This window comes from Falco cherrug, chromosome 1 (genome assembly GCF_023634085.1).
Source record: "Falco cherrug isolate bFalChe1 chromosome 1, bFalChe1.pri, whole genome shotgun sequence".
In the NCBI taxonomy this organism is placed as follows: domain Eukaryota; kingdom Metazoa; phylum Chordata; class Aves; order Falconiformes; family Falconidae; genus Falco; species Falco cherrug.
In genome coordinates, this window is record NC_073697.1 from 106356866 (window position 1) to 106378443 (window position 21578).

At 45.1% G+C, this 21578-nt stretch overlaps 2 protein-coding genes across 4 annotated transcripts; one reads left to right on the forward strand and one right to left on the reverse strand.

The window, feature by feature from the left end:
* Positions 1 to 1174: 1174 nt before the first annotated feature.
* On the reverse strand, positions 1175 to 10203 carry MDH2 (malate dehydrogenase 2). Its single transcript, XM_055715365.1, has 9 exons — positions 10060 to 10203; positions 8267 to 8435; positions 7407 to 7490; positions 6325 to 6434; positions 5681 to 5806; positions 4935 to 5012; positions 3079 to 3178; positions 2501 to 2652; positions 1175 to 1485 (listed from the first exon to the last, which is right to left on the reverse strand). Exons 1-9 carry the CDS (start codon positions 10120 to 10122, stop codon positions 1354 to 1356), a joined length of 1014 nt encoding a protein of 337 aa, XP_055571340.1. The 5' UTR covers positions 10123 to 10203; the 3' UTR covers positions 1175 to 1353.
* A 69-nt stretch (positions 10204 to 10272) lies between these two features.
* On the forward strand, positions 10273 to 21479 carry STYXL1 (serine/threonine/tyrosine interacting like 1). Of its 3 annotated transcripts, none has more exons than XM_055715398.1 (9): positions 10273 to 10475; positions 11540 to 11601; positions 12073 to 12199; positions 12527 to 12583; positions 13522 to 13667; positions 15045 to 15193; positions 15596 to 15663; positions 16236 to 16330; positions 18368 to 18477. In XM_055715398.1, exons 1-8 carry the CDS (start codon positions 10373 to 10375, stop codon positions 16328 to 16330), a joined length of 807 nt encoding a protein of 268 aa, XP_055571373.1. In that variant the 5' UTR covers positions 10273 to 10372; the 3' UTR covers positions 18368 to 18477. The 3 variants fall into 3 exon arrangements, with proteins under 3 accessions (XP_055571373.1, XP_055571353.1, XP_055571362.1); XM_055715378.1 differs by lacking the exon at positions 15596 to 15663 and adding an exon at positions 20690 to 21479 and having other exon boundaries at positions 10281 to 10475; XM_055715387.1 differs by lacking the exon at positions 15596 to 15663 and adding an exon at positions 20690 to 21479 and having other exon boundaries at positions 10282 to 10475; positions 15048 to 15193.
* Positions 21480 to 21578: the final 99 nt, after the last annotated feature.

Consider the following 21578-nt stretch of genomic DNA (forward strand, 5'->3'; position numbering starts at 1 on the left):
TCACTCCTCCTCTCAGCATCCTCCGTTTCTGCCATCCTCCCTGGGCCCCTCCAACATGATCTTTGTTTCCTTAATCTTCAAGTCTATTAATAACACCTAATAATTATTTTGTTCCAAGCCTGCTGAGTAATGACTGCTGACACTTCTATTACATTACTATTCCTGTAAAGAAAGCAAGCTTTAATACACTGAATATCTGCGGAGAGGAGTGACAAGAACAGTGCTTGCCATCCTCTCTTCCTACATGTTCCACAGGGCAGGGAAAGAGCCAAGCACTTTATTCTCAACGTATCTTCAACAGTGCCACAACTATGCAACCTGGTTCAGAATGATGAACTAAAAAAATAAACGATGAAAAAAAATATGTTTAAAGTTCACATAGAAGAGAGTTCAAATACAAGAAGCAGGAGGAAGAAAAAACACAGTGACAAACAGCACCTACGATCTTTAGGTACCTTCCTTATGAGAAGCTTCTACACCGGGTTCTCTTGCTCAACCCAACACTCCCCGCAGATCCTCCGGAGGTGCTGGGCTTTGGCATTTCCTTCATCTAATCAAAATAAAATCTGCTCAGCTTAAGAATTCAACCCACATGGATTACAGAAATTCAAAGCGATAGTGCAAGAAGCGCACAGAGCACGGAGGAAGAGTGAATTAATAGCTTCCTTCATTAAAGCTTACCTTCAAAGAAGTCAGCAACAGAACTCGTCACATCACCATTTTCTCGCAGACATTTATTTTTATATTCACAAGAGGATGAATGTAAAAGAAATTTATGTAGATGCTAAATCAAGGCTTTTGTTCCTAACTAGAAAGAAGTCACTCTCTGCATTTTAATTATCTTCTTTAGAGCAGGACTGATGTTTCAACCACTGCGCTCTTGTACTAACTCTTTTGAAAAGAGATTACGTAAGAGATTAAATGCAACACAAGGTAACACCACCTCCTGCAAAAACCCCTCTTGGATCACTTCATCTTGATCTAATTTGATCATGGCTGGTTTCCCAGCTGCTGCACCGAACAAGTAGCCCAAGCCAAGACCCAAACAGCAGCAGAGCTGAGAGTAATCGGTTCGCCCACTTTTAAGAGGCGCTTTCAGCCCTACAGAAACAGACAACCGTTCAGAGACCTACGGCATCTACCTTCAAAAGACAAGCACATCAGGACAATTCCAGATGGTACACTGAAAAAATGAGGTCATTTTATTAATGATTAGACTCTGCGCTGGCAACAATCATTAAGCTAGTACAGACAGACTTCAATCAAAGCATGAGCTCTGAATCAGAAGTCATAAAGTGACATGATGCCTTAATAAATTAAGGAAGTTGTTAATTCCTCTCAGTCATCAACTCTTCACTTGAAGTTCTTCGCAAATTCCTCTCCTTTCTTAATAGAAGCCTTCAGCTCAGACATGGCCTCAGCAACCATCTTCTCTTCAAAGGGGGAGATCTTGCCAATACCTAGGTTCTTCTCAATTCCATTTTTCTGAGGGAAAGAGGATTTAAGGATTAACCATTCATTGAACGACCTGGAGAGTAACTTAACAGCTCTGATTAAGTATTATCCAGCTGAGATGGAGACCCTGCCTGGCACCTCTGTCATCTCTAGCCTGCTAACCCTGCGCTGTGCTTCCCAGCAAGGCTAAAGAGCCTCATTATTACCTGCAGCAACTTCTACAGCCTTCACAAACTTCTCATTCACTGTTCACAAGTGTGAAACCCGAAGCTAGCCCATCGGCTCCTTCAAGAGGAGATTGATATCAACTGCTTCTTCATGCCTCTCCCTATCTTCAAACCCACCATTTGGCAAGAGAATCTCTCCCCCGGCGTAAACCCTTGGCTTGCAATCTGAAACTGCTTCAGATTGCACTCCTAGGTTTTCAAGACCTCGTGCCTACATCTAAACTGCTCCCCCTTCATACCCCCTCTCCTTCCATTCCCTCACCAACCAGCACCTCAGACAGCATACACCACCCTTCGCACCCCAGCAGCTACAACAGGGCTGCAGCATCCTTGTTTTTCACTCCACCCGCAGGGGAAGGGTGACAAAAGGAACACTTCTTTCAAAGTTCAATAGAGGTCTTGAAAGCAATCTATTAATCCTAATCCATGCTACAGTTCCCGATGTGCCTCAATTTCTGAGGGATTTACTTGCAGCAGATCAAGCCGAGGGGACAGGATTGCCGACTCTGGTTAATCATATGAAAGCCCTTCATAAACAGGCACCGACTTGAGGCAAGCGTGATCTCTTAAGCCAAGCCTGAATCTCTGGTTACTCAGTGACCCACAGGCTAAGAGCAGATAAAAGCAGCAGCATCCCTGTCAAGCATGAGGTATATGCTGAAGTACCATACCCAAAAACATTCAAGAAGTCTAAGAGGTACGCTCAGCTGTTACCTTCAGTGATTCCTAGCATCAGACTAAATTGAAATCACCGAGTACAAACCACAAAACTAAATCAGTAGCTGCTGTTTATAAGCCCCATCATTTAAAGTACATACTCCCAGTAGCAGAGGCGTAGAGAAGTACGGGCTCTCGGTCTCTTCCGATCGAACAAAGGCACATTCAATAACCCCTTCCTTTCCATTCATCGCATCCACCAGAGAGAACACAAATCGAGCACCAGCATAGGCCATAGACAAGGTGGCAGATCCTGTAAAAGTTACATCACTTTTAGAACAGATCACGTTGAAATTTGGTACATACTTTAGCATCAAAGGCTTCCATACTGATACGTTTACAGAGCTGCAGTGTCATTGACTTCAAGCTCACAGCCAGTCGGATAAAGCAGCAGCTTCTGGCCAGATACATGCTATTTGGTTGACCATTTATAGGAAGAAACAGCTTAATTTGACAGAAAAGGATTCTTTTTAAAGCCAGACATGGCATGGGATCAGTTAACGTTTAGTCTTACCTACATACTGAGCTGCTTCTGGTATCACAGTTCAGGCAGCTGCTGGCATGGCAAAGCAGCTAGATTTGTAATCAGCAGTTCATAATTCTGCACTGCAGTTTAAGTAAGATTAAACTGAAGAGGACTGCACCCATTCAGCCAGCCAAACTGCAGTCAAGAACCAACCTGCTCCTGCTTTAGCTTTAACAACTTCAGTGCCAGCCTCCTGAATTCTCCCTGTAAGCTTCTCCAGTTGATCCTGAGGAAAGTCCACTTTTGGTGTGCACTAGATTAGAAAAAAGAAGTTACTATCAAATACCAGGACCTCTCCAGATTTAGCATAAAGCCACCCAGACGACGCTTTGTGAGCCATTACAGTTGTTACAGCTCTCAACTGGGAAAATCAGTTAACCCCAGCTCACAGATTGTGACACTGACCAGCTGCAAACATCCACCAAGGCTGCTGGCTACTGCGTGGACTGTAACAGGAGCATAGCTAGGCCTGGCTTGGCCAAGAACAAACTGCAGCTTGATAGCAAAACCAGGGCTTGCCATGGTTACACGCTACTGTGTAGTCTTCTGCACTAGCCGGATGCCCTCCAAGCACATAACAGGCCTTAGGCATTTCAAAGAGCCACCTTATAAATATCTGGGTCACTGTGGCATTATGGAAGTGGAGAGTATTATGAAGGACCCAGTCTGCCAGCAGTATTTAGGAAGTTACAGAACCTTCAGCTACAGCTACGCACATACATTAAGCACAGCTATGTGTGTCCTGACCGACTGCTTAACAAAAGCACCTTCTCAGCATTCAGCTGCTCCAAAGTCCTTGCTCTTATTCCCTAAGACCTTCAGAGAAGGACACTTTACTCCCCACTTAAAGGAAAGCCTTCTCCCCCTCCTTTCTCGCAGATCACTCCTCGGCCATATCTTAGCCATATCCCTCATGAGTCATAGAATCACTGAGGTTGGAAAAGACCTTTAAGATCATCAAGTCCAACCGTTAACCCAGGACTGCCAAGTCTATCACCAAACCATGTCGCTAAGCTCCGCTTCTACATGTTTTTTAAATGCCTCCAGGGACAGCGATTCCACCACGTCCCTAGGCAGCCTGTTCCAATGCTTGGCCACCCTTTCAGTGAAGAAATTTTTCCTAATATCCAACCTAAATTTCCCCTGGCACAACTTGAGGCCATTTCCTCTTGTCCCATCTCTTGTTATCTGGGAGAAGGGACCGACACCCACCTGTCTGCAACCTCCTTTCAAGTAGTTGTAGAGGGTGATATGGTCCCCCTGGGCCTCCTTTTCTCCAGGCTAAACATCCCCAGTTTCCCCAGCCGCTCCTCAAAGACTGGTGCTCCAGACCCTTCACCAGCTCGGTTGCCCATCTCTGGACACGCTCCAGCACCTCAATGTTTTTCTTGTAGCGAGGGGCCCAAAACCAAACATAGTATTCAAGGTGTGGCCTCACCAGTGCCGAGCACAGGGGGAAGCTGCAGCCTGCTTTAGAAGTGCATTTCATTCTGGCTTAGCCGCATGAAGGGAGCCTCTCCCTGACTACCAGCCATTACTGAAGCAGGCCGCCCCACACAGCTTGAGTTATGCCTCTTCATTTCAATGCTGCATGTTGAAGTGGTGTTTCTAGTCCACCACAGCAAAAATCAAATCCAATTTCCTGTTGAAGCAAGGTATTCATATCATGAAATACCTGCCATAGAAAAAAAAAAAAAAACAAACCACAAACAAACCCAAAAACACAGTGTTCAAGACATCTGAAAACCCACACCACACTACAAAGTTCCGATCCCAAACTCCTTTAGAGGAGAAAGGCTGGAACTATTTAAATCACCCAGAGGAGTTCAGATTTAGCTCATTGCCTTCCAGTACTCTGTACCTCATCTCAGGATGAAAGCAGCCACAAGAGCAGGGGAGACTGTCTCTGCTGTATCTTAGCACATTACACACCATCATAAAGGCATTCTACGTCAACTCTAAGGCACTGTTGAGTGTTATGGCCACAGACAGCAGTAACTATGACTTACCTGAGAGATCAGAGGGATGATAGTCTTCCCAGCATGGCCACCAACAACCGGAACACTTACTCGAGCTGGATCTAAGCCCTAAGAGAAACATGAAACTTTCCAGCTTCTGAAGCACATGGACAAGAAAAACATTTAAAAACAACACGCTTCATTTCCTGCCCTGGGTATCTGGCCAAATCTATAACCCAGTGCTCCACAGAGCAGGAGTTTCAGAGACAGCTATACTCCAGGGACAAAGCCAGATCTAAACAGTTAAACGCCAGGTTACTCTGATAACTTTAGCCAGTCACAAGGTATTATTAATGCAAGTTCAGATAAATAACAGCACAAGGACAAAATCCACCAGGGCTACTACGAGCAGTGGCCTGTTACACTTCCTGATACATTGCAGAACATCCTGTAATATGCAGCACAGACAGTTTGACTTGCAAATACATACTACAATTCAACCCTCTGCTTGCACCAGCAGGGTTGAAAGTGCCAACAGAACTAAGGCAAACATGTAGCTTGCTCACAGGGGACAGCTGTGAAAAGGAAAGGTCAGAGTCTCTTGAACCACATTTTGCAAGAAACCCTATCCCCAGGCTCCTCTAGAGAATGGAAACAGGGAATCGTTGCCTTCGCCTCTAGCTCCACAGAAACCTGAGCTCCTTTGGCGCTCTGCAGCGATTTTAAAAGCATTTTTGACAGATCTGATGACTGAAGCAGGCAGTATTCCTCCCCCAGCATCTGTTACTATGACCTACCTTTAGTTCAGCCACAAAAGTATTTGCTCTGACAATGTCCAGCGTTGTAACACCAAAGATTCTGTTTGGATTATACACACCATGCTTCTTGAAGACTTCTGAAGTTATTGGGATGGTTGAATTTACCTATAAGCAAGAACAGGCAAGCATTCATTAAAATCGGTATAATAATGAAGCCAATGCATGAACTGAACAGGCCAGTAAACAACACAAAGTATATTTATTTCCAGCTTCAAGTCAACTGCAGCCAATTACTTTAATTCCTAAACTGAAGAGCAATTTACAGTCAGGCTGGAATAAAACCCACACATTTTAAATAACCATTAAGATAATAAATTTGTTGATTCAAGTTACAAAGGTTCCTCCTCCCTTAGTGATTTCTATTCCAGCTAACACACCAGCATGTATTATAACCATAGTCACAGAGGTGTGTGATATTAAGCACTTACATCCAAGTTTTCTGACTTAAATATAGCCAAGAAAAATGGATTAGTAGAACCAGGCTTACAGTTCATTTCTGCGAATACACTGCAGATCTTAAAGATACTGGTCAAAACTAACAGGAACTGAGTTTACTCTGGTATTCTCAGCATTGATGTTGGTTTTTCCCCTCTACATTTTCAAGGTCTCCAGAAAATGCTTACCGGGTTAGAAATAATACAGATCATGGCTTCCGGACAGTGCTTTGCACAGGCCGTTGTCAAAGTAGCAACAATGCTAGCATTGGTGTTGAACAGGTCATCACGGGTCATACCTAAACCACATCAAGTAAAATATTTTAAGTTACCCAGAGTATACTCGTTAATGGGCAAGCAACCCAACCAAAACCAATATTCTGCTCTGGACAGATACACATCAGCTTCTGGTTTCATGTATCAAGAGAAAACACTCCAGTTGCAGTACTAAATTAACTCCTTTCACTAACAAATTATTATTGCCCTTCTAGATAGATCTGCCCTTTCCAGGAGCAACCAGCCCAGCTATCAGCTGTCAGAACGTTTTTTACCTAGGCAGCCTGACCATAGGGACCCACACCAGTATACCAGTGGTGCTCGGAGCAGCATAATTGTTCCTAAGACGAATTCTCTTCCCCCTCTGAAATATTCTCCACAGCTACAGTCTGAACACCAACTGCTGTGTTAACTACTGCTAGTTGTGTATAGTGCCACCTCATTTCTGATGCAGCAACTACTTTAACCATGAAAAATTAAGAATTAGGAAGAGCTAAGTATTGAAGTCTAGAATTTTTTACATTGCTAACAGAATACTGAAAAGCAGAGTAGAAATGGAGCACGTCACAGACATTCTAGGAAGGCTTAACAGCATTCATTCAAAGACACCCTGAGAAGTTATCATACAATTAATGCAAAACAAATGGATTAATTCTATTCTGCTGAGAAATGAAACAAAGAACTATTTTGCTTTTTTTACTAGAGCATTGCTCTGGGCAAGGAACACTAAGGGAGAGTCAGGATCACCTGCATGAAAAGTCTTTGCACCTCACCCCTACACTGGGCCTCCTCCAGAAATCAGTTCTTCCCATTTTACAAGTGACAATCTAAGAGGCTGAATGAGTTGCCTGATACTACAACAAGCTCTAGGTCAGTGTCATTAACATCCCAAGCCAACAATACCACGAAGCACCAGATACAGCTCCATTTGAGTAACGGTACTGCACAGACACGTTTCAATGAAGCTGTGGGGCTTTTTAACAAAAAGAACACACCTGGTTTTCTAGGGACTCCTGCAGGAATAACTACAACATTACAGCCCTTGAGACATTCTGGCAACTGCTCAGGTCCCAGGAAGCCTGAAATAGAAGACACACAGAAAACATGTTTTTGCCAGTTACGTATTTGACACTTCAAACTACAAAATTACACCCATAGGCACCAATTCCTTTTGTCATTTAGCTTTCGACTCAGACTTATGCAGAAAAGCAAAGAAATACCTTATGGATGGATCCTATTTTATATTTTATCCTTGTTTCAAAACCTACAGAACAAGAATGGTGAGAGTCTCACATTCACCTGTTTCAAAACCCAACAGTTTCTCCTGCTATGTGGATTGACTCTCCAAAAACCCTAGATTGGCACTACAGTCAGTACCCCCAAAGAACTGCAGATAGGCAAATTCAGGTAAAACGCAGCCTCTTGGTGATCTTCAGATAAAACAAAGTTCAGCAGATTTAAGTTTTGATTTGATCAAAACTTGACAGCTGTCCCTTTAAAAAAGCAGCACACAGAATTCAGGTAGACACCCAGACAGTGTTAAGTCTATTTGTAGTCAAACTTTCAAAGTCAATGCTCAGGCTTTTTTCCAAGACTGTTCTACTGAACACTTCCTGCCAGTTATTAGGAAATCCCCTTCAACAGTGCAACCACAGACCATTTTCATCTCCATACATATCAATCTAATCAGATCAATCTTAATTAGTCATACATCACTTGACAAAAAGCTACTTAAAACTGATACTAGGCTTCAGGATGATGTAAAGATTCCCTTTCACAAGCAATGAGCATCGCCAGGTGCCAGAGACACCCAAGAGGATCCCTTCAGAACACAATTTCCAGCAGCTCACAGTACCTTTAACATTTGCTCTTGTCTCAATGTGGCTGAGGTCAGCTGCAACGCCTGGAGTGTGAGCGATATCATAAAGGCTGAGCCTGCTCACCAGTGGGCTGTTCTTCAGGAGAAGGGAGAGAGGCTGGCCAATGCCTCCCGAGGCCCCCAGCACTGCTACCTTGGCATTGTTCTGAGGGAAAAAAGGAAAAAGAAGAAGAAAAGACACGTTATAGAGATGTGCTGGTAGTTAGTGCAGCAGTGACCTTGGGAATTTCACCACACTTTCTTTACTTTTAGCTCTATTTCTCAATTTTTTTATCAAGCACTATGCAAACTTGATTGCCTAAGCCCACAGAAAGCGATCATCACAACAGCCTCCCAAAGATCCTTCAGGTTTATTACTGTATTGTAAGTTAGAGGAAAATGTTATTTTGTGATCTGAAGCTCAAATAGAAATGTCTGCAGGACACTAATACCTGCTACCCTGGGGACCTAGGTCTGAGCTAAAGCAAAATCCGGTTTGCATTTTTTTTAGTTTTCATTGCCAGTATCAAAAAACATGCCTTCCCATTTGAAATCAATACATTTAATGGACTACAATAAACATAATAGCCATTGTACGTATGTGAAGAAAATGCGTATGCCTGAAATAAATTCAAAATAGTGCCTGCAGCTGACTCCAGACTGAGGCCTGAGAACATTAAGTGACTGTAATTTCCAGCTTTGATCAAAAGGGGCTGAGAAGCAAGCAAAATCAACTCTGTTGCCCTGGTGAACCAATTTAACATGCTCAGTGGAATTAAGCTATTTCTCTTGAAAATGCCCGTGCTCCTGTTTAGGCAAGTGTCACTAGGTGAGAGGAAAGCTAATCTCAGAGTCCAGAACAATCTTAAAATGCAATGTTTTGCCAAAGTGATGGAGAACCAGAGGCTACTGCAGAGATGTAATGAGGCAATACAATTACTGCTGATGAGGGCATTCTCTATCACACTGTCTTACCAGATAAAGCCATAATAGCCCCAAGTCCCCACATGAACAGCTTAATTATTATGCTATGACAACAAATAATCTACCCAGGAGCTAGATCAGCCTAACCTCAGCTCAGTTTTCTTGCTATTGCAAGAAACGTAATTTAGCATAAAATTCTCCAAGGGGACGCGAAGTCTACCATTCAAATCACTGCTATGCCCTGTATTTATGACTGAGTCTGATACCATGAGGTCAAAACCTCACTGCTAATAAATACAATTCCTATCAAAATAATTACAGAAGCCTGTCTTGTAGAGCATACCTTTGTAGATATAACTGTTCTCTCATATGCCACTGGGTGCTGTTTAGGTTAGAAGAGAGGCTGGTCTCTACATACCACACAGCAGCAGTCCTCTCCTGGTATCAAGAATCACACGCAATGGATTTCAGCATATTAAGGATTAGCGTTAAACCCCCAGGTGCCAGATTGAATTCTTAATGTATTTTGAAAGCAGGGATACATTTTTGTCAGAGGAAAGGAGCAACAAATTTGCGCATCACCTATTACATACCACCAGAAAGCCAGATTTGTCTAGGACCAACAAACCTGGCCAGCCAGGTCAGGCCTGGTCTGGAGGAAGGCAGGAGGAAGGCTGAAGCCCGCACCGGCCACCACGGCGCCTGGGCCCCCCCTCACAGCTGGCCCCCCCCCCTCACAGCTGGGCCCCCCCCCCCTCACAGCTCCCCGCCGCACGCCGCGGGGCCGAGGCCGCCCCCTCACAGCGGAGGGCCTGGGCTCGACCCCGGCCCCGAGGGGGTGCGGGCCCTGCGCCGGCGGGGTGTACCTGGGCGGTGGTGGCGAGGCCCCGGCGGAGGGCCGCGGCGGGACGGGCGAGGCGGGACAGCATGGCGCGGCAGCTCCGGTGACTCCAACGACCTCCACGGCGCGGCGCTTGCGCGGGACCGCCCGCCGCTCTCGCGAGACTTCTTGCGGCGGGGGGGGGGGGGGAAGTCTCGCGAGATCTGGGGATAACGTCACCCGCAGCGGCGTCGCTCCCTAGCAACCGGGCGGGCCGCGCGCTGCCGTCGCCAAGGTGACGGGGTGAGGCGGCTGAAACGACAGTCGGCGACAGTCACCCGGTCGCGTGTTGGTGCGAGATGGCGGGAATCGCTCTCTGCGAGCCCCACTGCCTCTACAACATCGTCAGCCAGAAGCGGCGGGTGTCCCGGCTGGCGGAGGCCAACTACCTGTGCCTGCTGGGTGAGCCCGTAGCGGGAGGCCTGCTGCCGGGCCTGGGCTTGCCTGCTGCCTGCTGCCTGCTGCCTGCTGCCAGGCCCGGGCCTGCCTGCTGCCGGGCCCGGGCCCTGCCTGCTGCTAGGCCCTGCCTGCTACCTGCCTCTGGCCCTCCCTGCTGCTAGGCCCTGCCTGCTTGCCTGGCTCTGGCCCTCCCTGCTGCTAGGCCCTGCTTTCTTGCCTGGCCCTGGCTCTGCCTGCTGCCTGGCCCTGGCCCTGCCTGCTGCCTGGCCCTGCCTGCTACCAGGCCCAGCCTACTACCTGGCTCTGGCCTTGCGTGCTGCCTGGCCCTGCCTGCAGCTAGGCACCATGCTCTGGCCTGGGCAGGCTTCCTGAGGAAATAGGGTTTGTGGTCTCTGGTGAATGGGGAAGAGCACACATTGCTTCTTGTAATTACTGGGGCCTTGCCACTGGGGCATTTTTCCCATCCTATTCTAGGTGCCATGACCCAGGACTGTCATCATGTCCACCTCTTCCTGCTCTGATCCATCCCAGGGATACACACTCTACCCTGCTGCTCCCAAAGGATTTATAGGTGGACAAGATTTCTTGATGATCGCACAAAGATTGCTGATAAGCATTTGCATCTTGCATAGTGCAAATACCCCCCAACAGGGTGCCTGATACTGCAATATTATTAAATGTTTTGGCAAGGGAGTCAGCCAGTTTGGGAGTGGGATTGGGGTCTCTCTGGTGCTCCTTTCTCTGTCTCTGGGGCAGCACAGAGGCAGAGGTGCTGGATACTGGGAGGTCAGAGAAGGCGCAGTGCATGGGGGCCAGGATACACCACAGGGCAGAGCAGAACAGAGCATGGGACTGGCGCTGTGAACACTGCAGTACCACACTTGGTAGTACTGTACGCAGGACTGAAGCTGCTGGCATCACTTGGTGTTACACACAGACTCATATCAGTAGTGGCATTCATTACATCTGCATCAGAAAGTCTCATCTGAAAAACCAGAATCTCTTTGTCTGGTTGATGTCAGTGCCTTTAAATAAGCCAGTTGCTCTGTCTTGGTTGGTTTTTTCAGATGCCCGTACTCAGCATGAATACAACGAGAGCCATATTATTACAGCACGCAGGATTGAACAGGTGAGGGGATTACTGTTTGTGTAAACAATCTCGGGATTTAGCGATTAGCAGGAAGCCAAAATTGGTCTATAACCCGCGGGAACTGTCTCAGCCTCTCCCCTGTCTGTGTCAGCCACATTCCATTTCTGCCACTGGGGGGATGTAAAAGCAAAGGTGGCTTCAGTAGCCCAAAGGACTGGCAAATAGGAGCTGTGTATCAGGAAAAATATTGCACAAGAACTAACATATTATAGCCTTGTCTCACAAAGGACAGTGCTGGCGTTTTTACCGCCGCAGCTGATGAAGCAATCCGGCGTAGTTTGCATCATTTCTGAATTCTAACTGCGTCTTTCAGTGTCAAGTGCAGACGTAGCCCCAAACCCATCCCATAGCTGTGCAATAGTGACTTGCAAGATGCTGGTGGTAGCGTTGATGCCACATGAAAAGGGTGGAGCTGTGCTTTTGATAGAATTCCTCTGCGATTTCTGATAGAGTCCCACGGGGGAGTATCTGGTACCGGATTCAGAGGAGCTGCGGTGTGTCAGATATTGCGTGGTGTATGACTGTGAGACCAGCTCTTTGGATTGCTGTGACTGTGAGGAAGAGGAGAAAGAAAAAGGTATATATGACCCATGGCAGTCAAGACCTCACTGCCAGATATTCATTCTTCCCCTTCCTCATTTAATTTTATGAGCTTATTGGGAGAGATGCAAATTTACCCAGTTGTATTTGAAAAATGAACATCTGTGCTACGCCTCTGGTTTTTCACTCTCTTGCATATGTTCTTAGGCTTCAAAAATCTACATATTATTTCAAAGTGTCCTGGCAGACTTGGTTTCCTATCTGTGAACTGATCCCTTTGAAGCTCCTTGTCTTCTGTGAGGAATGGGTTCTTTTTTTTCCCGCATTTCACTGAGATTTGGCTTGTCCAACAATTGCTTTGTAGGGAGCAGTCCTTCTTTGGAGACTGAAAACACTGACTCAAGTTCCGTATGTTCCCAGAGTGAGTACTTCCTTCTTTGAGGGTTATAAAAGGCTTTCACAATATCATATTTAAAAAGACTTAGCTTTAATGGGGGTGGTGATTTGATGGAGTTCACCAAGAAATGTGAAGAGCTGGAAACTTTTCCATGTAATTGTTCAGCGTTCCTTGAACCATGGAAATTTTTAGCTTTCACGCATCCTTTGGCAAGGAGTTCTGCTGTGTGCAGAACCACTTCAGTGTATTTGCTCAGCTTGTATTACCTTTATAAAGGCTACTATAGTTTTAGGAAAGATTTACATAATTTTATTAAAAAAATATCTGGGAATATAAGGGGAATGAATAAAGCCAGCACGTTTGTAAATGCTCCGTGATGAGACAGTAGCAAGGGAAGGTATGAAGAATCAGAAGTGAGTTTCTATTGTGCTGATCTGTTTCTAAAACAGACAGAGCTAGAGGCGAGCAGGCTGGATCCCTTGGCAGAAGGAGGGGGAGCAGCCACCTCAGGTAATTTACTTCACTGAGGGGAGTGTTTAAAACACTTGTGAAAATTTATTCAAGATACCTCCTTCTTTCCCCCTTTGCCTAAAGCAGACTAACTAAAAAAAGCCTCCATAAAATTAAGGTTATTAGATTTAAATTAATAATACTTCTCTATTATGGGAACTTGTTACAAGCATTTCCCAAAGAATAATTGGGGGAGGGGGGGGAACTTTATCTAGACCTACAAAAGAAACCAGGAGAGAAATAAAAGATCAGGACAAGAGGTGAAAAGCAGCATGCCCTGTTACTGACCTGCAGCAAGAGTTAAAAGAGTAAATAGCTTTTAACAAGGCTTTCTACAGACCATTAGATGAAATGAAAAGGAATTTGCTGTCGGTGTCAGTGGGACAAATGTAATCCCCAGTGCTGATGCAGGCACTCTAAACCTGCCCTGGCAAATCGCTTTTTCATCTCAGATGCTGAGGAAGGAAGTGCCATCCAGCATGCCAGAGCCTTAGAGCAGTTCACCCGCCATCCTGTGCTCATCCTGAGGGGAGGATACAAGCGTTTTTCAGCTTGCTATCATTTTCTGAGGACTCAGAAGATACTGTGGATGCCTCAGGTGAGATGAGACTACTTTGCAAGTAGAAGACATTAGCATTCATGTTCAACTGATGATGGCTAATGAATTCAAGTTAAATGGTGTTGTAAAGCTGATACCATAGTAATTTCAAACAAAGGAATTAAATGTAATTTGAGTTACTGTGCATGCCCTGAGCCTCACCGCTAATTCTTTTACAGCCACACTCGGCCTTTTTTTCCTCTTCTATTGCGTGAAAGAAAGCTCATGAAAACAACCTGGGAAGGTTTCTCCAATAACCCTGAAACTGGCCTACTGGAGAGTAGAGATAACTAAACAAACAATAGCAAATGACGAAAAGAAGCAGGTTCCTCTCTCACACGTGGTTATCTGGGATGGTACACAGTAAATGTTTTCAGACAGAAGTACAATTCCTATCAAGCGCTGTGTTCCGTGTCTATAAAGCTTTTCATCCGGAAGGGTCACAAAGCAAGTGCTGGCGCGTTTTTTCCACAGACCCATAAAAAACTAGAGCACTGGTATCCTAATTGTTTGGTTTCACATGCAAACGTTGATCTATTTAGCTCATGAGAAATAATTACCTTTTTTTGACATCTAGGACCTGAGGCAGGGCAGACTTAGAGGGTGCTGGACAGCAGAGAGCATGTCATTGCAACCTGTCTTTTGTTTCCATTGTTCCTATTCACTTCTGGTTCACATGAAATAGCCCACGACAAGGTGCTAACCTGTGGGATGCTACAGCACAGGAGAAACAATCAGATCACTTTGTGCTTCTTCATGAAGGGTGGCAAACTGCTGAACTTCCCCATCAAATTCAGTTGGACACAGAGTAGCTCCTTGCCTCTAAGTTTAAGCTGTTGTTCTCTGTTGCTTTAAATTGTTAGGCTGTTGCTTTGTTCTGCTGTAACGTTAGCCAAATCTCAGCCAGTAATGTAGAGGCACTGTCGGTTACCTGTATATTTTTATTTTCAACCTTCACGCTGCAGACACCGGAAGCAGCTGTGGATTTATGTTGTGCCACTTACATGGCACCTGCAGCCCAGCAAGTGACACATGATTTCATTTAGCCTTGCAAACAGTAACCGGAGAAAACATCAAATGAATCAGTTATGCTGCAGTCCCTCCAGACAATGAAAATAATACATGCCGCCTCCTGTTTAGTTAGGATTTGTTTCAAGTAATGCTACAATGATGGCAATGCTGTTAATTATTCTCAGTAAATCTAGCGAACTTCAATATACAGAAAGTCCAGGTGATTGAATGAATCATTACGCTAGAATGTGTCATGAGCTGTTGACTAAGTGTGTGTTAAATTCTTCACATGACTTTTGTTTAAGAACTTGCCAAGTTAACAGGAGTAAACATACACTCTAAACTGAGCCTATGGTTTCTCTCCAGCAGGAACTAGACAATTTCCAGCCATACCCTGTAGAAATACTGCCTGAAAAGTTATATATGGGCAATTTCAAGCAGGCCTGTGACCAACAAATTCAGAGAAATCTGAAGATCAAAGCACAAGTCAACATCTCTGAACAGCCTGCGACACTGTAAGTTAAATAGTTCAAGGTTTACCCTCACTGGTGTTTGTGTCTTTGAAAAAAGTGAGCTGGCACAGCACCAGAGCCCATGTGCAGAGTGCCTGTGAACTTCCAAGGAAACCTCTGTGTTTCACTGCGGATTTGGGTGCTATTCCATGCTCGTTTTTCCGATCTCTACTCCAGAGTTAGCACAGCAGCCATGCGGTCCTGCAGCCCTTGACCATGCCATGGGTGGATTGGGTGAGGGGAGGATTGAGATGCTTTTGGAATTTTGAGTTGATTGCATACCACCATCCTTTGGGAAGAGCCAAAATCTCTGAATAGCTTTCAGAGCAAAATCTTACAAACACATCAATGTAAAAGCTAAATCATGGATGGTTCACATTGTTGGTCTTCCTTCCTTACCTACAGCCATGACCATTCAGCTCAATCTGGAAATGCCATTGCACACAGTGAGAAATCCAGTGGCATTTCTCAAGGTAATGACCAAAACAAAGTAACAAATGCAGTTAGCTACCCCAGGACGTGTATCAGCAGACATTTCTCATGCCTTTGGCTCCAGAGGAAAACATCAAAGGTCTCTGCACCGTGGGTAATCTTCCAATGCCCTCTAAATGACATGCTTTCACATTTTGGAAATTCCTCACCAGTGTTTTGCTCCATTAGTTCTCTGACTGTGGAAGGAGGAGGGTGCCGTCATAGAAAACCACATGAAGTGAACTGGGGGGCTATGTCCACAAAACTGCTGACATGCACGCCATGAAGGCACCTTTGCTTTCAGTTCATCTGTCTTCATCTAGTTCTCAGATAAAGGAAGCTGTAGGTTAAGACAAGACCATCAGTGCTGATACCATGTGGAATGGAAAAATCAGTAATGAAACTGGTTCTGCATTACAAGCATCTCGGTGTCTTACCATAACAAATCCCTTATCATAATGTTAATGATGATGATGATGAAAAACTCACACATGCAACAGCAAACAAAGTTATCAGCTTGCCTCCAACAAACACATGCTTCTCTGGTCCATGTCACAGTGTGCTCTTTTTCCAGGTTTGCAGAAGGCGGCAAATACCTCCATATACCTGTTCCAGATTCGCTCGAAGCAGATCTTTTTTCTTCCTTTGCCACCATTTGTCATTTCATAGGTGAGTTGTTCCTGATCTGGAATTCCTGAGACCTTGCTCACTCTAGAATATTAGATGGGAGTGACTGCAATTCACGTGAACAGGAAGCTTAGACAGGAGGGTCGTATCTTTCAAAATCAGTATACTCCCAAGAAAGCCCACACCCTAATGGATACCACAGCTGTCTTACTAGCCAGCCTGTTGGACAGAGAGGAGATTTTACAGGGCATCTGACTCTGATGTTCCTACTTACCGTAAGGAATATCTCACTCTGATAATAGTGAGCTTTCTACACGATCTGAAAAGGCTTTGCTGCAGGATGTCTGCTAGGGCCTCATAGGATTCCCTCCTATTCCTTTGTTCTTAAATACAACCCTTTGACTCTTACCAGCCCAAATCTTCCACCACCAGAGCTTTATTTGAACAAGAGTGTGACACATTAGAGAACTCACCACAAGATGCTGCTAATCTTTGTGATTTGCAGTGCAGACCCACCGTAGGGCCTAGGAAGACTTTCAGGTTGGACAGCATAAACCTGCCTTCAGCTGATTACATCAGAGAGGACAAGAAAAAACATAGTCTTCAGCTCCGTGCCTGCAGCAGCATAGCAGACATAGCTCCCGCAGCTCCATCCTGTGATGGTGTCCAACTGTGTCGTTATCTTTTATTACACTTAGGAACTAACACCTGCCACAGACTAAGGCCCTGCTGAGTGTTGTACAAATGCAGAAGCGAAAGACCACCCTGTCCCCACAGACCTTATAATCCAAGTACAATATAAGAAATGACAACTGGACACAAAGAAAGAAAGAAAGAAGGAAACAATATTTGAGGAGATAATTTTGTAGTCCTGAACTGAATTTCATGATCTGCATGCATTGAAACTCAAATACTGAACTCCACTTACTGGCCTTTCATTTTGCCCCAGGTTTTTTTCCCAGTAGTATTTCAGAAGAAAGTTTCTTTCTCACCTCAGTTTGTGGAATTCTCCAAAATGAACTGTAAAAGTTTATTGGCTGTAGCAGTTGTGGAAGTGCATACTGTTTACTTGACAGTCTAGAGTAGATTACTTAAACTGGAATGGTTATGGGTGAACACTAGACTAAAGCTCTCCACGTACTTTGAGAGGAGTGTGGATATCCTCATGCCAGGTATGTATTTGAGTGAGGTTATTTCTGTTCAGGTCTTAGAACAGAACTAGTATCTCACGATAGAAATAAGTTAGAAAACGCTGTTTTAGTGCTTAAAAAAAAATCAAAACCCAACAAACCCCACAACCTCTCAACAACAGTAAAAGAAGGAGCTTTGCCCTATGAATTTGAGCGTTTGGTTGCTGATATTCTAAAAACATGTCATGCTGTCTGCTCTGGAGAGGGAGGGAAAGAATTCAAAAGGTTATTAATAAAATATGGAACCTTCTAGGCATAGATAACGGGCTTAATGTGGTTAGGAGCAACTGACAGCATCTTTGGGCTTAGCTTTTGTAGGGAACGAGTTTGCTCATCTTGGCAATTGTCACTGCCAAGTATCCATCATAAAACCATCATAAAATCAGCGCCCTAGCTGGCATGTACATGCTTTCTGCTGTTGATCCCCCCAGAGAGGTAAGGGATTTGAAGTCTTAAGTTCCCTCCAGTCTGAGAGCTGATTCCTCCAGCTTGAGTGGAGAACACGTAGACCTGAGTTCATCAGAAATTTCAATACCTTTAAACCTTTCTGGAGAGTTTGAGTAGATGATGTGATGCTGATTACAGCTGATTGGTCATGGTAGACCAGTTATCTGATGTAAAGGTGACACTGATCTGTAATAAAACATTGATTGCTCATTGTCATTTGGTTCTGGTCTTCATAGTCACGTTTTAACTCTGGATTTTTAAGAAAGGCAAATGCTTACAGAAATGGGAGCTGGCAGTGCCCATCTGCTGCTGTCAGGGTTCACGAGGGTTCCTGTCGCTCAGGCTGCTAGCTTGTCAGCTATCACTGAATTAGTGCTTGACTGTACAACTGGAAGCTTGATTTCCCAGACCACTAATTTGTGATTGGCATTTCTTTACTCAGATGCTCAGCTGGATCATGGAGCAGTGCTGGTGTTCTCCAGCCTGGGGATAAGCCGGAGCAGCACAGCAACCATGGCCTATCTTATGAATTCCTGCCAGTTTTCCCTGAAGGTATGTCACTGTCATATTTCCCAAAGATACTGGCTGGGTCTGCAGTTTATTTCTGTTCCTGAAACCTCATTACTATAGTAATGAAAAAGACATCTGGGCTTTCATACAGACTATCCACTTGATAATGTAACAGATTATATTATATGAGATTGCACCTTCTTTATACTGTTAAAGGAGGTGGCTTAGGTGAGATTTTGGATCAGTGAGTCCTTACTCTGGCACTCATGCCATTCTTGCATTTCCCTCCTTAACTACAGGGCTATAAAAATAAAGCTGTGGTTACAGGACTTAGTATTTCTGTTCTGCTGGATGTGAGAGAGTATTTGGAAGCTACTGAAGTAAATCCCATCCCTTAATACCATGGGGTTACAGGGAAATTTGGAACCCAGTGCTTGCAGGGCTCTGATTCACCACTGACTTCATCAGCAACACCGACTTCTTCCAAAATCCTATTTTATTTCCCCAGAAGCAATCCCCTCCCACAGGTACTACTGTAGAGATATCTGGAAAGGGATAATACTAGCCCAGGAGGGATGTACAGGTTAGATGGCCATACATGCTGTTCCATAGCTCTGAATAATGTGTGAAAAATAATGAATGACAGCTGAGAATGACCTGGCTGAGCAGTAGCCCGGTGGCCTCTCCCCTGGTGCCAGGCCCCTTTTTCCTTTGCATACAACACATGGGCATCATGCTGCTGTAGGCAGTGTCTCATGGTGCCTGCTTAACACAGAGCAGGCTAGCTCCCATGGGGACTGAAAGGATCCTCCTTAAAAATCTTGTCCTTGTTGGGAAAGTGTGTCTTCGTTTGAGAGCTTGAAAGGATTGATCCAAGCTTCACTGAAGCTGGGCTTGTATCTAATCATTTAATTGATTTTGTGCAAACATTTGCAACATAAGAGGAAATCTCTTACTGTCGCTGTGTGCCAATGGGTAATTTCAGGTTGAGCGTGCCAACAGGGCTGCAGATACTATTTTGTCTCTTCTACTAATGCTGGGTGTGATTGCTCCTGCACACTGATAATCATTCACTTGCACACTACATTACTGGAGGTGCTTGCAGTGGCAGTGCAAAAGTCAAAGGCTGATCCTTGCAGTTTCTCTCAGTTGGTCTCAACAGTTTGGTCTCAGCATTTTATGAAGTGCCCAAAAAAAAACCCAGGAGAAAAGGTTGACACAGCAGTGGTGTGCTGTGGCTGGCCTGGGTGGTGCTTGCCCACTGTTGGCTGGGCAAAGCTTTCCCAGAGGATTACCCTGGCAGACAAGTTTGTTTCTTGCAGACCAAAGCAATGCAACAGATTCCCATGTGATCCTTCAGCCAATCTAGGCAAAGATTTTTGAAAGCTTCCAAAGACGCGGATATTGCAAAAGAAAGGCAGATTTGGGATGGGAGCCCCCCTATCCTATTAGTAATCAATATGTGAGTAGATTTGTGGAGTTCAGGGAAACTACAGACACTCACGCTGTGGGCCCAGAGGAATAAATATTGGAAGATCAGCCTCGGAACATGCAGAATCACTGAGATTAGAAAAACAAACCCATGGAGCACTATCTTCTAACCTTTGGTCTCATTATGCTTAAGCAATCCTCCAAGTGTGGGGCGCAGTCTATTTTAAAAGCAGGACGATGAGCACGACTGGATAAACCTAAGGATGCAGCTGGAGTAAAGCACTGTAGTGCTAGCAGAGCTGCCCTGTGTGTAGCAGAGTTCCTAGCTGATTCCTTGAAACTACGAAATAATTAAGGTGGCCGTCGTTAATGCAGTGGGATAACTGGAGTGTCATAGCTGCTCTGCCATATCAGGTCACACCAATCCAGAGACACGATAACCTTTGTTGCGTACCTGTGAATAGCTGATCTTCACTGCTTTGCTTATCATCCATAGGAGAAATAGCATTTTAGGGTAGAAAATCCGGGACTGCATTGCTCCGTCAGTGTAAAATAACGCAAGATACCTGCCAGGTAGTGAAAGCAGCCTGAGCTGGCCTTGTATCCCTCAGAGCAGAGTGTAAAGGTGACAGTCTTCTCTGAGATTCACATCTGGATCCAGTCGGTCTCAGCTTTGGTAGCCAAGGTCTTATCTCCAGGTTCTTGCTGTCCAACACAGGGAGTAAATACAAAGCTGTGTCATCTACAAGTGTAGCTGCTTTGTGTAAATACCTGAGATTCAGTTCAAGTTCCTAACATTTATTTGCTTTCTTGCTGTTTACAGAGAGCTTGGGACTACGTTCTGCAATGCAAAACGAACATGAGACCACACCGGGGCTTTGTGAAACAGCTCTCAGACTGGGAGACCCAAATCTATGGGACCACCATCACAGACATCTCTGAACCAAATTACTGACAGGTAGCAAAGAGAACACCCAGCAGGGAGAGGGGCTTCCCTGTCCATACCACTGTGACGGTAGAAAGTTACTTGAACGCTGTTTGAAAAAAAGAACTTAGCGTAATGGACAGGTTTTCCTCTTTAGCTCCATGTTATTTCAGGTTAAGTTTTGGAGTCATTTGGGGAACTCATCTGTGCTGTAGAAGGTGGAAGTTTGAGGAAAGCAAGTCCTGCAGGATGTGACCCATTACACACTGCTTGTCTCTTTTGTAAGCAGAGGGGATCGTAACCACATTATTGAGCTTTTTACCCCAGGTACGGGGCAGTCATTAGGGTTATCTCTGAAAAGGTTCGTTGATCCATAGCCTGGGACAGTCAATTTAGAGTTTGACCGTGCCCGCTTCCAGCACAGCGAGGTGATGACAGTTTCCCCATTGCAAATGTCCCTCCACCCTGCATGTGCCTTTCTCAGCGACCTTCAGGCACGGCCACGGATCTAGCAAGACCTCGCCTGGCACTCACCACCTTCTGATACAACAAGCAGACCTCTTGGCGTGGCTGGGCATTTTGAAGCATCGATCCGTTACGTGACAGCTCAATTCAGTGCTGTCTGCTCTCTTACCACGCTGTGAACTCTTCGCATTGACGTCAGAAAATGAAATGTTACAGAAAATGCTCCCGGGCTTTCCTTGCCCTCTGTGCTAGGGATTGACTGGGGGGGGTGTTCATTTTCCATCGTCCCCTATGGGTCAGGGACGGGGCCAGCCAGCCCCCC